This window comes from Trachymyrmex cornetzi, unplaced genomic scaffold (genome assembly GCF_001594075.2).
Source record: "Trachymyrmex cornetzi isolate Tcor2-1 unplaced genomic scaffold, Tcor1.1 scaffold875, whole genome shotgun sequence".
Taxonomy (NCBI): domain Eukaryota; kingdom Metazoa; phylum Arthropoda; class Insecta; order Hymenoptera; family Formicidae; genus Trachymyrmex; species Trachymyrmex cornetzi.
In genome coordinates this window covers 22752-39468 of record NW_017300218.1, presented here as the reverse complement: position 1 = coordinate 39468, position 16717 = coordinate 22752, and the positions used below count along the sequence as shown (strand labels likewise).

The 16717-nt window shown below is 35.3% G+C and overlaps 1 protein-coding gene across 1 annotated transcript; it reads left to right on the top strand.

Moving 5' to 3' along the window:
* The first annotated feature begins 470 nt into the window (after positions 1-470).
* Positions 471-9932, top strand: LOC108769201 (HEAT repeat-containing protein 5B). The gene is made up of 26 exons (XM_018520062.1): positions 471-718; positions 789-932; positions 1020-1270; positions 1350-1461; positions 1543-1795; positions 1881-1990; positions 2077-2240; positions 3063-3137; positions 3293-3850; positions 3931-4120; positions 4208-4377; positions 4447-4768; positions 4842-5108; positions 5191-5372; positions 5452-5697; positions 5816-6035; positions 6553-6825; positions 6957-7119; positions 7206-7321; positions 7415-7699; positions 7780-8016; positions 8223-8374; positions 8452-8665; positions 8769-8783; positions 8914-9059; positions 9132-9932. The coding sequence occupies exons 1-26, from the start codon at positions 490-492 to the stop codon at positions 9306-9308; spliced, it is 5271 nt and encodes a 1756-aa protein (XP_018375564.1). The 5' UTR covers positions 471-489; the 3' UTR covers positions 9309-9932.
* Positions 9933-16717: the final 6785 nt, after the last annotated feature.

Genomic DNA, 16717 nt, shown 5'->3' with positions numbered 1-16717 from the left:
TCCGGGCATTCGAAGGTTCAAATTACGAAGTAAGATGCTCCATTGCTAAATTACTGGGTACCTTAGTGGCAATGACGCAGCTTCCTTCACCCAAGATAAAAAATCTCACAGGTATTAAAGTAAAAATATATTATGAAAATATGTATCCAAATTTAGGCACTTATTTATCCAAATCTTATTCTAATGTACATATTACATAGTTGCGCACAACAAAGGTGCTAAGCAAGCTTCGCTTGAAGAGGTGTTAAATATCCTGATGTCTGGATTTTTAAGAGGTGGTGTGGGTTTCTTAAAAGGATAAAGCATTTAAAATTTACAAATTTATATAATTGTGTAAAAAATATTTTTGCTGTTATTTTTCAAAAAAACAAAGCAGAACATCATTTGCATTTTTCTTATTGAGTTAAAAAGCCTTTAACTTTATTTTTCCATGATAAAACATCTCATGGACATTTGATGCTATTACAGGCATACGTGATATTTGTTCAAATGTTGGGCGGTACCTGGCTAGAACGAAATATCGGAGCGTTAATCGCGCACGTTTTAGATCTGGTTACAAATCCGAAAGCCGCTAGTTCTCACGTCGAGGCGGTATACTCGCGTAAATGTGTGAATTTCATTTTACGCGGTACTATCGGCAAATTATTAGGAGAAGGAGCTCAAGCAGCCGCTTGTAAAGAGATAGCGCATATTATTCTAAAGCAAATGAATTCCATCGGTAAGAATAACTTTTCTTCACACTTTAATATAACGTACAGTCATACATAATCTTATTGTGGCTTTATTAGATTTTAGTCCGGAAAACGCCAAAGATTGCAATCAAGAAACGTTATTCAGTCAGCATTTATTAGTGTGTGCATTACAAGAAATGGGCAATCTGATACTAGGATTAGGTACCACAGCTACAAATTTGCTATCCGATCAATCTCTAAGTATGTATTTGCGTATACAACATATCTTTTTTTTTCTTTAATATAGAAATAGTCTGAATAGTGTAGTTAATTATGTATTTATCTCAGGTCTGATCGATGCCATAATGGCTGTTCTGGTGCATCCGTGTCAAGCGGCTAGACTGGCGGCTTCCTGGTGTTTACGGTGCATATGTGTGGCAGTACCAAGTCAAATAACACCCTTGATCGATCGCTGTGTCGATGGGATTGAGAATATGCGTAGCTCACCGGAAGCTATAGCCGGTTACAGCAGTGCTCTTGCCGCGGTGCTAGGAAGTGTTCGTTTGTCACCTTTGGGAGTCCCTCATACTAAGGGAAAGGTATATTTGCTCTTGTGCATTATGCCCTACTTTATATTATCAATCATGCGGGATTAATTATCGAGTTTCCTATTTTCAGATAATTTTCAATACAGCGGAAGAACTTCTGAGAAGTGCGAGTCAAAACAGCCGTTTGTCTTTAAATCGCACGCATGCAGGATGGCTTTTGATAGGAGCAATTATGACTTTAGGTATAAATGTCTTTTATTTAATAATGAATAATAATTTAAGCCTGAGCCGTATATATGCACATATAATTTATATGTATATAGGTACGGCAGTAGTAAAAGGCTTATTACCGAGAATGTTACTTCTATGGAGAAACTCCTTCCCGCGTTCGAACAAAGAACTTGAGAGTGAAAAAGCTCGCGGCGATGCTTTCACGTGGCAAGTGACTTTGGAAGGACGTGCGGGCGCATTGTCCGCTATGTACAGTTTCCTGCTGCATTGTCCGGAACTTTTGAACGATGATATTACACGGCGATTACTCACGCCGATCGAATCTGCTCTGGCAATGCTGACAAAGTACTAAATATTGATATACTTTTTATGTAACGCGACAAAGAAATATTTGGAGCATCAATCCTATAACTAGGATATATTTTTTCAGTTTATCTCCTGTTTTAAAGAACTATGGTCAACAATTGAAAGCTCCTGCAGCTATGGTTCGTTTGCGCTTATATGAAACGTTGTTGCTGCTACCACCGCAAATGTTCGAAGGTATAAAATCTATAAATAGAATACTATAAAATATATTTATATTTTAGTCTTTAGTTTGGAATTTACATTATTGTATGATAACATAGGTTCTTACACGCACCTTCTGAGAATGTTGGTATCAGAGTTCACGCTTACGGATAATCCTGGAAATACCACTACTTCCTTATTGAGTGTGGTTTGCCACGCTAACGATTCTGTGATTCTTGGTACATGGCTACAGGAGACCGATCATCGCACAATAGAAGACCAAGTAAGTTTGAATTTTGAATTTTTATATTCCACATTACAATATAGTTTCTATCTCTATATATAACATCTTGGCTAATGTTTGGCTTAACATTGCTTGTTTGATCTTGTCCAAAAATTACAAATTTATGGAAACGTTACTGTCTTAAAAACGATTTTCATAAACTAATTCTAATACTGCACGCACATATTTTATGTATGTACAACTTATACTCTTTTCTTATCCAGTAAAAAATTGTGATTTAATAACTAAAATACATGTATGTTTTGTAAAATCTTTGAATATGCAACTTGTTTTATGTTGTGTTTTATTTGACTGCAATTCATGTTTTATTTGATAATTAAGATTTTATATAATATTTAGCTAATTTCAAATATAAAAAATAAATACTTTGCAATTTAAACTTTTATAAAATGTAATTTTTGCGTTAACTTTTAAATACCCTCGTGTTTAGATGGAACCAAACAGAAGGGCAGATTTGGAACATGTGAGTAAGGTGTTCTTTAAAGTGTGCCTTTCATTTTTATTTTGTTTTCTCTCTACTTATGTATATATATATAATTATAATATTTTATGTATGAAAATTAATAGATTAATTTTTAATTAAAATTAATTTTTAGGTCTCATTTTTATCTTGATATGATATTATTTTATTAATATAATAATGTATATATATGTATATATATATATATATATGTATTAATTTGTAAATATTTTTTTAGAATTTATATAAAGAAACTTTACTTTTTATTTTACAATTTATAGAGCTTGTACTTTATTAATCTTATTAAATTAATACTTTATAATTTGTAATCTTTTTTTCAGCTTCAACCAAATAGTGCTGCGGGATCTGGGGCATTGGAACATAATACATGCTGTCTTTACAGACCAATGCCACACGTAAGTTCAATTAATCATTTTATACAACATAAATAAAAAAAAAAAAAAATTTTTTTTAATTCATATTTCTATAAATTAGTTTTAAATCTTATTACTGTGAATTATATACAAATACAGAAAAAAAATCTAAATACAAATTTTGTATATGATTATAGTTTGAAATGATTCCTGGTCCCTTGCCGTTGGGTGTAGCGGTGATTGATTTATCGGTTGCATTATTCGGCCAGATATTCCCACGTGTAGCAAATAAGCACAGACTGCAGATGTTGGATCACTTTAGCGAGTGTATAAAGCATACTAAGTCCGGAAGGCAGGAGGCAATACAAATGAACGTATTTACGGCCGTATTGAGCGGCTTGAAGGGTCTCAATGAGGCGAAAACAGGCTTTGGACAGGAAGACGTCAAGAAATCCGCCACTAATCTTATCATCAGCACGCTGATCAGCAGCAACCCTATTTTACGATGGGCGGCTGGAGAAGCGGTTGGCAGAATGGCCCAAGTGATCTCCGATCCCAAATTTACAGCGGAATTGGCGCAGACCAGTTTTGATCGGTTGAAATCGGCTCGCGATGTGGCCAGCAGAACCGGCCACTCATTAGCGTTAGGCTGCCTTCATAAATACGTTGGCGGAATGGGTTCTAGCCAACATCTTAACACTAGCGTCAGCATCTTACTCGCACTTGCACAAGATAATTCGTCTCCCGTAGTACAAGTAAAATATTGCCATATTGTCTTGTTTTGTTTATCTTTATACTTTGACAAAAAAAAATTATAAAATAAATTTTCTTTAAGGTTTGGGCGCTGCACGCTCTGGCTCTGATAGCTGATTCCGGTGGACCAATGTTCAGAGGTTACGTAGAGCCTACCCTGTCTTTAGCGCTGACCCTTCTCCTCAATGTTCCTCACTCTTATATCGATGTGCATCAATGCATCGGAAAAGTTTTATCAGCGCTTATCACGACGATAGGACCAGAATTGCAAGGTACACAATGTACCCAACTAATTATAGAGCAAATGCGAAATATGACTATTGTTTTTGAGGAAAATAATTGAACCATTGATTTTATAGGCAATACTTCAACGATTTGCATGGCACGGTCGTCATTTTTATGCGCGTGTGCTATTATGCAGGATCATCAGGATCCCCTCGTTCAAGCCGAAGCAACCGGCTGCCTTCAACAGTTACATCTTTTTGCACCCAGACACGTCAATTTATCTTCCCTCGTTCCTACATTATGTGTAAGGATCTTTTGAATACTGAGAAATTTCGTAAAGTTTTCATTATTTCTTATACTTATTTATTTATAGCGTACCTTATCAAGCAATCATTTGCTTCTTCGTAAAGCTGCGATATCCTGTCTTCGGCAGCTCGCTCAACGAGAAGCGAAAGAAGTATGCGAGCATGCGATGACTCTAGCTAATGAAAGCAGAGATACTAATGTGGTAGAAGGTCTCATTATCACTGAAACCGGTCTCCCGGGCGTGTTATTCAGTATGCTGGATACGGAAACTGATAGTAAACTAATCAAAGACATTCATGACACTTTGACAAGCATGTTGCAAATATTAGCAGCCGATAATTTGTCTCAATGGTTATCACTATGCAAAGACGTTCTCACGATAGCTTCAGGTAACAATCAAATTCTTCTAATTAATGGTTGACGAATAATTTCTTGAATAAAATATTCTTCTTTGTTACATAGAATCAAGTACTATCGAAGAAGGCAACGCAGCGAATGCGGAAGATAGCGCCGCTGATAACGAATCAGCAGATGCGGAAGGTGACGATGATCAGGCTGAGTTTCACGCCGACGAATCCACTAAACAACGACCGTCTATCACACCGAGATGGCCAACGAGAGTCTTTGCGGCACAATGCGTCCGACGTATCGTTGCAGCTTGTATGAATAACAAGCAGGCTCACTTTGATCTGGCTCTGGCCAAAGAGATGCAACAATCTAAGGGAAAAGGTACGACTGATATAGCTATAATGTTGCTATCTCTTCAAATTTTTCTTCATTTTTAATACGCTCTCTTATTCGGATCGTACAGGAGATTTTCTGGTATTACATCTATCGGACTTGGTGCGTATGGCGTTCATGGCTGCAACGAGTGATTGTGATCCATTGCGACTCGAAGGTCTCAAAACTCTGCAAGAGATTATTGATAAATTTGCCAAAGTTCCCGAACCGGAGTTTCCTGGACACTTATTGCTGGAGCAGTTTCAAGCACAAGTAAGTCTTAATCTACTACATTTTTGCAATTGTGTAATTTTTACAATGATTATTATATCAAATATAAATCTGTTTAAAGGTCGGAGCTGCTTTAAGACCAGCATTTTCCGCGGAAACACCGTCGCATGTTACAGCTGCAGCTTGCGAGGCTTGCAGCGCATGGATCGGCAGTGGCGTCGCTAGGGATCTCAATGATCTACGAAGGGTGCATCAATTACTTGTATCATCTCTCGAGAAATTGAGAGAAGGCAACACTCGGCCGCAACTGTATAATGAGAGCTTATCAACGTTGGAAAGATTGGCGATCCTAAAAGCATGGGCAGAGGTATATCGACACTATTATTATGTTCAATATAGAAATAATATAACAAAGATAAGATATCTGTAAATTGTAAAAGAAATCTGTAAAAGAAAGAGAAAATTAAATTATATTTTTTTAACAGGTATATGTAGTTGCAATGATAAGAGACGGATCCGCATTGAATAGCAAAGATACGACTAATCGAAATGCGAATCAAGTCGACGAAGCGAGCGAGGAAGATTTTGGAGAATTCGAGTTCCAAAGCGAAAGTTTGCTGAGCCTCGTTCAACCAGAGCTTCTGAGTCTGAGTCAACATTGGTTATCAGCGTTGAGAGATCACGCATTACTCTCTCTGCCGCCAGGTATTATTGAATAATAGGAATATAATGAGAGAAGAATAACAATGCAGAACCATAATGACTACGTGTTAATACGTTCACGATATGATCATCATATAGGTCATAATTATTCTACCCTATCGTCAGTCAAGCATTTCCTATACAAGAGATGATAACGATATTTCTGTAACCTAAAGTGTGTATAATATCTGTGCACGTCAGTTATGCGTCATGATCTGCTAATGTGACCCTTAGTAGTCACCGTAACTTATAAGCAATTTTAACTGATCTCATACTTAATTATCCTCCTCGCATTCACTGTGATTGATCAATATCTTACGATTTGAAGCTTACTACAACCTATTGCATTTCGAGACTAATCATGTCGTCCGCGGTTACTCGAAAAATGTCATAAATATGTTAATATTAACAAATAATTATTCAGAATTACTTTTTATTATGTCTTTTTATATGTTGCACATATCTTTTTTGGATTTATTTATTCGGATAATTAAAACTATCGTTATGATTTTTTTCCCAGAATTCTCCAGTCAGTTGCCGCATGATGGTGGTGCCTTTTACACGACAGACACTATGGAGTCCGCGCGTCCTCACTATGTAGAATCGTGGGCGCCGATCCTCCATGCCGCGACTCTTTGGCTCAATGCAAGAGGATTTGAAATGAGAGACAGTAATCAGGAAAAAGCAACGGCGAATCTTACTAATAATAATAATCGTAACAATAATAACAACAACGATGAAACTACCGTTTCTAAAACTAACACAAATGTTGAACGTTTTCACTTATTATTTGGTAAGTATGTAATGTAATAAAACATTAAAACTGCTTGTATGTGTATATAATATCAACACAATTTACTTTATGTGTGTGATAACGTTTTAAAGGAATATGCAACATTCTTTTTTTATCATAATTATTTGCAGGTATATGTATGGAAGCTTTGTGCAGCCCTCGCTCTTCCGAATCCCAGCAAAATATAAAGACATGTTTAAATGCGTTATATACATTACTTGATTCAATATGGGCACGTAAGGTCTTCATTACGGATCGTTCTTTACCTATTGAATTATGTAATGTTCTTCATAGGTATGTGTTCTTCATATATATGTAAAAATATAAATCTTTTTTTTATTAGATAATACTGATATTTTGGTACGTTTGTTACTTTAAAGATTGCTTTTAACACGAGAGAGTTATGTCATCCAAATGATAGTAATGGAAGTGTTGAAACAAGTGATGAAAGCAGCGCAAGAAGATCTTACAGCGAGAAAAAAATTGAAACTCAAAGGTACGTGATCTCCGAAATTTTCGATAATTTTGACAATTTTTTACATCGCACAAGTTTATCATGTATATAAAAACGTATATCTTTTTGTAAAAGATAATGCAACGGCGAATCAAGAAAACAATGAAACATTGGAACTGGATCTACTGGGTGAAGGAGAAGAGAGTGGTGAGCTGACGCCGGGCAAATCATTAGTATTTGCTGTTCTGGAAGTATGTCTGTGTCTCCTAGTGCGGCAGATACCAGCATTGAATCCGAATCCCGGTGGTGCTACTGCCATTTTATCTCAGAAGGGATATGTGTCGTCTGAGAAGAGCGGCAAACTAATCGCATCATCCTTCAGTATAATGGAGTCTCTTCCCACATTGTGCTCTCCGCAAGGTACTTTGATAAAACGCTTATGTAATTAACGTCGTTAATATTAATCAGTAGTCTCATAGTATTTATTCTGTTTCTTAAAGGCGCAATAGCAATTCTACCAACACTGCTGTATCTGGCAACGGGCGTAATACGCGAAACCGCGGTACGTACGGACAACGATAGCACTAAATCCAGTTCGGAAACACCGGTTCACGCTGCGTTGCACTGCGTTAAGAGTCTCACTAATAACAAATACGCTCGGGATCACAGAAGTCAGGAGCAATGGACAGGATTACTACGAAGCGCGCTTGCCAAGATTATCGATCTGGCTAAAACAGGTACGTTAACTTTATCCTTTAGAGGAGAAACATGGAACTAAAATGCATATCTCTTATTCATAAAATATCAGAAATCAAAATGAAATATATATCGCACGCATGTTTCTTATATTGAAATATAAAGTATTTATCGTAGTAATGGAAGAAATTAACATATATGTATATATATTTCACTTATTTTTATTTTATCTATTTTGTTTTTATAGGCAATGACGAAACTAAGATGGATGAAGTGGCAATGATGCTAGGCATCGCAGTATTCGTGCTTCATGCGTCACCGGAAGTAGTGAGTGCTCCAAATCTGCAATTTCCATGTATTAACCATTTTCGGCATGCGTTCCAGTCTGAAAATTTAACGGTGAGTTAATGACAAAGAAAAAAACGTTACTTCTAATTATTGATCTTGAAAGTAATTTTGAATAATCTTGCACTCAGGTGAAGCTGAAATGTGTGCAAACATTAAGAACGATATTTCTGCATCCGGAACGTAATATAAGTACTCCATACATCCACGCGCTTGCACCACGTCTGGTAGAATACCTATACAGCGACAAGAGCAAGCAGGTGACAAATGACATGGAACTGACTTTCACATTGGAGTGCATCAGCACGGTAGAAGCCCTCATAGGACTCGCCGATCTCTCTAATCGTAAGTTATCTTAGTTGAACTTATAAACTTTTATCACACAAAATTAACGCTCATGGAACATTAATACAAAACATTAATGCGATATGTGTTACACGCTATACAGGAGATCTGTTACAAGGTGTGTGGAAAGTGTGGTCTTCAATCTAATCTTTTAATGTGTTAATTAGTTGCTAATTATTTACTATACATTTCAAACAATACATTTCAAATAAGCTTAACATACGTATAATATTTTGTGAAATTACTAGGTATTCAAATGCTGACTTTACTTGTACCAATTTTAATCAATTACCTACTGGAAGGAGATGAGCTCCAGCGCGCTACAAAATATCAAGCGAGCCTCCATCAACAGAGTTTTCAATGGCTCAATAAGATCGGGCCAAAGTATCCGCAGGTACAATATTAAAAAAATTTTTTCTAATTCCGAATGATATGAGAGTATTTAATAATTATTTTATATTGTTAGGAATTTAAGACATTGATGTCACAGTCCACCGAGTTGAAAACAAAATTGGAAAACGCCGTAAGGACTAGTCATCAGCAGGCGCAGCGGCACACTCGGCCAGTCGATCCTATAAAACCACAGATCAAGATATCCGCGCCATCAATCAAATTAAAAACCGACTTCTCCAACTTCAACTAGAAGCAGATCGTATGTTGCAGATAAAAAATAAGAAATAATTTATTAAAATCTCATAAGACTAACGTAAAAAATGATATTAATGATTTTATCGTAGATATAACTCGATCGTGTTAACGCGACTTCACCCAATTATCAATTATCAGACAAATCAAATAGTTGTTTACAACGTTTTAGCGTCGTGATAATTATAAAGTGATATTTCGTCGTTAGAGAATTGTACTCGACTGTACTTAGAAAAAAAGGATTAGAAATTAGCAATATTATATGACATATATAAAGGGATAGGATAATGTGAAAGGAATGGGAAAATTGATGTCGGATGATCAATTAACTGCTACTATAAAATGATATTATCTTACATTCTCTTCATCCCATTTTAACTTTTTTATTAGTACAATAACGTTCCTAATTTTTCAATTATGCTTTCCAAGAAGATAACTTTATATCAGACTTTCAAATTGTATATACATATATGTAGACTTTAGGACAACACATATAGAGATTATTAATTTATTTAGTGATACAAACAAAAATGTTGATGTATATTTTCGCCTCACTATTTCGATGAATTGTGAACGATAACAAGTAACAGTTTAATTCCAAGAAAAGTGCGGTGTTAAATATTAAACGACTACAAATATATATGCACAAAATAAGTTATATATATAATATAATATATAGATATTTCCATGCTCATTTAAATCATTAATTCACGACTCAGAAATTTTATTTTTAAACAATTCTTAATGTTTAACTGACTATATAATTAATATAATTATTTATTAACAAATTATAGTCACATGGGTTTCCTTGTGAAAACATTTGCCATAAAACAGACGATTAAAGATCATTATAAAATATAGACTGTTTTAATCGAGAACATATTTAACGTTCTTCTGACAAGAAGACTGATAACCCGTTATGTTTTTACTTAAAATTTTAACACAGATTTTGAACATAGAGTTTTGACACAGATGCAAAGAAAGAAAGAAACATGTATACGTATTTGATTTGTGTACCTAGAATTGGAAATAATAGGATAGCGACTCTATCGAACGAATGTCTGATGTAACATATCGAATTATACCGAGCATTTTTTTGTAATATCAGAATTTTTGTAAGAATAACGATCATATTTTCAGACTGCAATAAAATGTATGAGAAGCGCTTTCGGTAAATTAATACCGTATAATACTGGGCATTACAGTGAAACGATCTGTAAAATTTAATAATTTTTTCGTATTCTTTAATCGTTGAACGTGCTAGATTGTAGCTCGACGTGAATGAAAAATAACAATGAACTGCGTGACAAAATGTACGTAAATCGGAATTAGAAGATATAATTCGGAAAGTGGAAAAATCTTTCTTCGAATTTAATATTAATCGTATTACTGTATTTTCGCCTTAGAAAATCGCAATAAGCGAACATGTAGATTAGGTACAAATGTTTTAGATTGTCGTTGTTGCAGCACGAATGTTAATCGATGTTTTTACATGGATTATGGAGTCGCGATTTTGTTATCCCGCAACAATGTCACTGCAAAATTAAAGAAATCTGCGGGAATTTATCATAGGAAATTGAATTCTTAAAAATTTCTTCTTTCCTACTGGAGAGATTTTGCGTTCACGTATAAAAAACTATCTATCCATTTTCAACTTCTAGAAGTTAGGCGGAACGAGTCTCACAATGTCTGTATATAATTGAATTTGAATTGCACGGTAGATCTGATGTAGTGCGTATAACTTTGTAGAACAAATCAGGATGAATTATAAAACGTGAAATGAATTATGTGCTCGATAGAGATGTTCTACTATTTTTATATGATTATTTTAGGAACCCGTTGAGATTGTTTATAACTTTTAATTGCGTGTCGTAAAGAGTACGGCCGTTTATACATATACATGTACTGTTCATCTGATCCACTGAACTTCCATGTACGTTTAAATTACTCTGATTGACAGGAATTCTTCTCTAATGAATATGGTACAATTATACGTAGCGTTGTATTACATAACTTGCAGTTTCGACGAAAATAAAAATAACTGATTAGATAAATTAATTTAAACATATTCTATTGTCTTGTTATTGTGATAACTGTATAAAGTTTTCGTTTTACAATTTTATCTTACATATGTTATTTTATTTTATCTTTCTTTATTTTAGCTAAATAATGTTTGATAATTCGAATTATTCAGTTCTTGAGTTACCAAACACCAGATTCTGATGAAGTTTATTGATCTGCTTTTTTTAAAAAAAAAAAACCTACTTAAGTATACCTAAGTGCATGCATACGCGTTTCAAATGATTCATGCGCGAATATAAAGACTATGATAAAGATGATTGTAGAGAACATGTTCAAACCTTCAAAGCAATGCGAGCTGTCGTGAAGCCATTTTTGCTTTATCACGACCATGATAGACTACTTGATCTACTTGCATCATGATCATGACTATCATTACTCGTTCTCTTTGCGATAATTCGCTAAATCACACTACGAGGAGTCTTTAGATTTGAAAATTTTTAATACAATTGCGCAAAATGGTGAAGGCGAGGAAATTCGTGATGGTGAATAATTTCGTAAACGAAACGAAGCAAGCAGATTTAAAATTAAAGAAAGAATAGCCTGTCGCTGTGAAGAGTGAATGGAGGTAGGAAAAAATTACACAAATCATCATAAACATCATGCACGATAAGCGTATCGATGAGCGTGTTATCAGAAATACACGATGTGAATGATGTTATTGCAAGCACAATTATTTCATTGCTTGGATAGTAAACTCGAAGTACTCGAAGTAAAAATTTTTGCAAATATGTTTGCATGATCATCCTGCAACATCTGCCAATGCATTCGCTTAGTGTCTTGCGAAAAGAATGCATAAGATTTAAAAACGCGATAAAGAGCAATTATAAATAAATCAATAAATAAGTAAAGAAGCGCTAAATATAGCTAAGGATGGATCTTGGTGCTTAATAATATTTTTTTGTAAATTTTAAATACATTTTTCAGTTATGTGAAGTATTCGACAATTATACTGTCAGACTTGACACGCAATCGCATAACTGGTCTCGTGTAATTTATTACGAGTAAATATACTTCTTACTTCTTACAATGTTGATTTGCACTTCGATCTTTGTACAACTTAGATCAATCGTGAATCAGCACTAGCATAAAATAGAAATTTCAGCATGAAATGAAGTTTGAGATAAAAACGCTTCTTGTAAACTTCAACATTTTTCTGTTATATCAAATTCTGTTAAGAAACATCAACTATTAATTTCTAGTATTTTTACTACGTAAATATATGTATTATGAAGAGCAAGTAAATTAATTGACTTAATCGTCTACATATGATTGCAACAAGTGTTATGAAAAGTCTTAGGAATTGTAATGTATAATCGGAAATAACATTGGTTTTGAAAGATATAAAACATAGTTGAAATAATATGCAGCTTCTCCTTGCCAATCAATTCGTAATAAATCTATATATTTCTTGTATTTTGCAATAAAAATGTGAAAAAAATTTATTTATAGTAATGATTGATTTCAAAGCAAATTTTTTATATTACGTACACGCATTAAAATGTGTAGTTTATTGATTAAAAAACGTTTTATAAAACCTTTGTGATTTCCTTTTCTCTAAAAAGTTTTTACTACACACACACTTTTTTAAAATGACATATAATATAAAACTAACAATAAATTATTATTCTACTATATAAACTTGTTATACAGAATGTCCCAAACTTTTTGATACAACATTTACAAGTTAAACAGACTATAAAATCAGAAAGTTTTTGTATCATTTTGCAATTTTTACAAATAGTTAACAAGATATTAATTACTACTAAAGATCACTGAATAAGACATAACGCGTATAAATTTTGTAAAGCAATAAACCAGTGTGAATTATTATAAATATAGAATGGATTTTGTGTTCCATAAAGATACCTATATTAATTCTATTATTTTGATATGAATATTTTAAAGATCCGTCGAAATTATTTATAACTTTTAATTGCTTACCGAAGAACACGGTTTATATGCATATACACACTACGCAATAACATTTTTCATCGAAATTTTGCTATTTTTCAAATGCGCATAACTCGGTCAATTTTCATCGTATCGACGATTTTTTTTCATTTTGTAAGTAATTATCTGTACTTTAAGAAAAACTTGATGTGAAATTAGGTGCAAGTCGATGTCGCATCTCCATGTTTTGATAAAGCTCAAGCATTTTTTTTCTTAAAAAATTTGATTGACGCGCTACCTGGATCGCCCCGATTTTTTTTCGAAAATACCACATAAACCATTGTAAAGTGCACCCTTCAACAAACAATTTGAAAAAAAAATCGAGTCTACGATTTTTTTTGACCGAGTAATGCCATTTTGAAGTTATTCGGACATTTTTAACGAATACCGTCAGCATTAGCATTACCCGATACGTACCGCGAGGAGGTTGCTGATCGGACTTTACGCATCACTTTGATGCGGGTAATGCCCTGAAAAGGTCCGATTATGTAAACCATTTGTCAAATTAGGGACCCTGTGGCTCGTCATTTCCACAGTATTTTCTGACTCCAAATCCTATTTGCCTAATGCCAGCGCGGTCAAGTGTTAGAGGCATTCAATACCGTGTATTGCCACCTCGGCGTCGGATAATTTCTCCTAAACGTTCTTGCATATTAATGCATGATTGAATCTTGAGGTATCTCGTGCCAGATTTCATGTAGAGCTCTCTCAAGCTCTTGCAGATTAGCAGGAGGCTCTCCAAGTTACGTAATCTCCTACCCATCATATCCCATAGGGTGTGGTCCACTTGGCGCTACAAACGCTTCAAACGTTTTCACTTTCATATGGTTCTATAGAACGGTCCATTAGCATTACTAATGCTGCCAACAGTATGCAAATGGACCAATTTTTGAAGCGTTTTGAAGCGTTAGTACGTATTTTGCTATTACGGATAAAATGAAAGTCATGCTAACGTGAACTGTGAAGTTTTTTTTAGAATCGCTTACTTATATTTATGATGAAGATAATAGCATCCTCTTCGGAAACTTCTAGATTATGAATCATTCCAGTATCTCCTTCATGTAACCTTATAATCGGCATAGTTTATACAATTTTTATTTTTAATAATATAATATACACAATATACCATACAGCACGATTTGTAGTAATATATGTAGCACAATGCCACGATATAATATGTAAATTTAACAATCAGCTTTACAGATATACTTTCGTTCGATTATTATTATGCTTTCCCGCGTTTTGTATATTCAAACTAAACGCTTCAGTTAAACTACCTCTCCAAGCAGTAGCATTGGAAGCAATTGGAAATAAGGTGGAAGTAGAAACCTGTGATGTATTAATGACGTCATACGTGCTGTTGGGACACATTTGAAGCGCCATGTGGACCGGTTAAAACAACGCTCCAAACGGTTCAAAGCATTTGTAGCGCCAAGTGGACCGCACCCATACATGCTCAATAGGATTGAGGTCTGGGCTGTTAGATGGATGAGGCAGTAACTGTATATTGTTTACTGCCAAATACTCACGAGTTACCCTCGCAACAGGGAAGTGCATTATCCTGCATCAAGATGAAATCACGGCCTATAATTTGTCGACGCATTGGAATCACGCAAAACTTTGTTATGTAACGTACCGCTGTGAATCCTGGGGATTGGAGAATCACTAGATCTGTTCGATGGTTCATTGATATTCCACCCCATACCATAACGGATCCTCCACCGAACGCTCGAATTGGATCAACATGATTCGTTTCAAAACGCTCTCGTCTACGTCGCCAAATTCGGATCCTAGCATCATTCCCAAACAGACAAAATCGTGATTCATCTGTAAACAACACATTTCTCCACTGTCTGGCCGTCCAGTTTTGATGATTACGGGCGTAACGTAGACGAGTTCGCCAATGCACTGTTGTCATGGACACTCTAGCACGAATTCGTGATCTTGTACCTCTTTCGTGAAGGCGTCTTCTTATCGTTTGAGTACTAATTCGTCTGCTTGGTAAAGCTTCATTCCCGATTTGTCGCGCAACCCTTGTTGGGACACGCAGAGCTTCATTGACAATGCTGCGATCCTCCCGATTCGTAGTTACCCTAGGTCGACCTTGAGCAGGCCTCCGACGATAAGAATCTGTTTCTTGGTACCGAAAAACACGCGATACCGTCGAGCGATTAACACACATTTTAATTGCTACGGCGCTCTGACTCAATCCCGCCTCTAGCAGGGTCACAATTTGAACAGATTGAATTTTAGTAAGCCGAGGCATTTTTAGTAAGAAAATAAAATATCCTGTGCTTTTTTGTATTTTTTTATTAGTATTCACTCTGCATAATAAAATTAATGTTCAATACGGATCCTTCCCCATAATGAGATTTCAGCATTTGACTCTATCGCGATATTCGTTAAAAACACCCGAATAACTTCAAAATGACATTACTCGGTCAAAAAAAATCGTAGACTCGAATTTTTTTTCAAATTGTTGAAAAGTGCACTTTACAATGGTTTATGTGATATTTTGAAAAAAAATCGGGGCGATCCAGGTAGCGCGCCAAATAATGAAATTTTTTAAGAAAAAAAATGGTTGGGCTTTATCAAAACATGGAGATGTGGCATCGATTTGCACCTAATTTCGCATCAAATTCTTCTTAAAGTGCAGATAATTACCTACAAAATAAAAAAAAATCGTTTTGATACGATAAAAATTGACCGAGTTACGTGCATTTAAAAAATAGCAAAATTTCGATGAAAAATTTTGTTGCGATAATTTTGTTGCGTAGTGTGTATATATATATGGTAAATATGTGGATTAGGGGAGCCCCCCCCAATGACCTTGACCTTGACATATGTTGTCAAAGTCATGACCCCCCAGGTAGCAAACTACGTCATTTTGACGTCATTTTGACGTCAGCTTGCTACCAGGGCCGAGTGACCCTGAGGAAGTTTTAATTGCAGGACGTTACTCATTAAGAAGTTATAAACAAAAGAAGTTTACGAAATAACTTCTTTTTACTATAGGGGCTTACGACTCTCACCTCCGACTCTAACCCCTCCTACTGCAGAGTGCAGGGGCACACGATTCTCACCTTCGACTCTCACTCTCTCCTACCCCCTGCTTTAGGGGCGCCCGACTCTCCCCTTCGACTCTCACCCCCCCCTGCCCCCTGCTTCAGGGGCGCCCGACTCTCACCTTCGACTTTCACCCCTTCTACCCCCTGCTTCAAGGGCGCACAGCTCTTATCTTCGCGTGAAAAGTCGTTGCCTTCCTAAATAGAGAAGGAGACGGGATAAATCTCGTTTCGTGAGATCAGTACATTGATCTTGGGTTACAATGTATTTATATACGTTTGTTTTGATTTCTTCAGTCATTGTGAATAG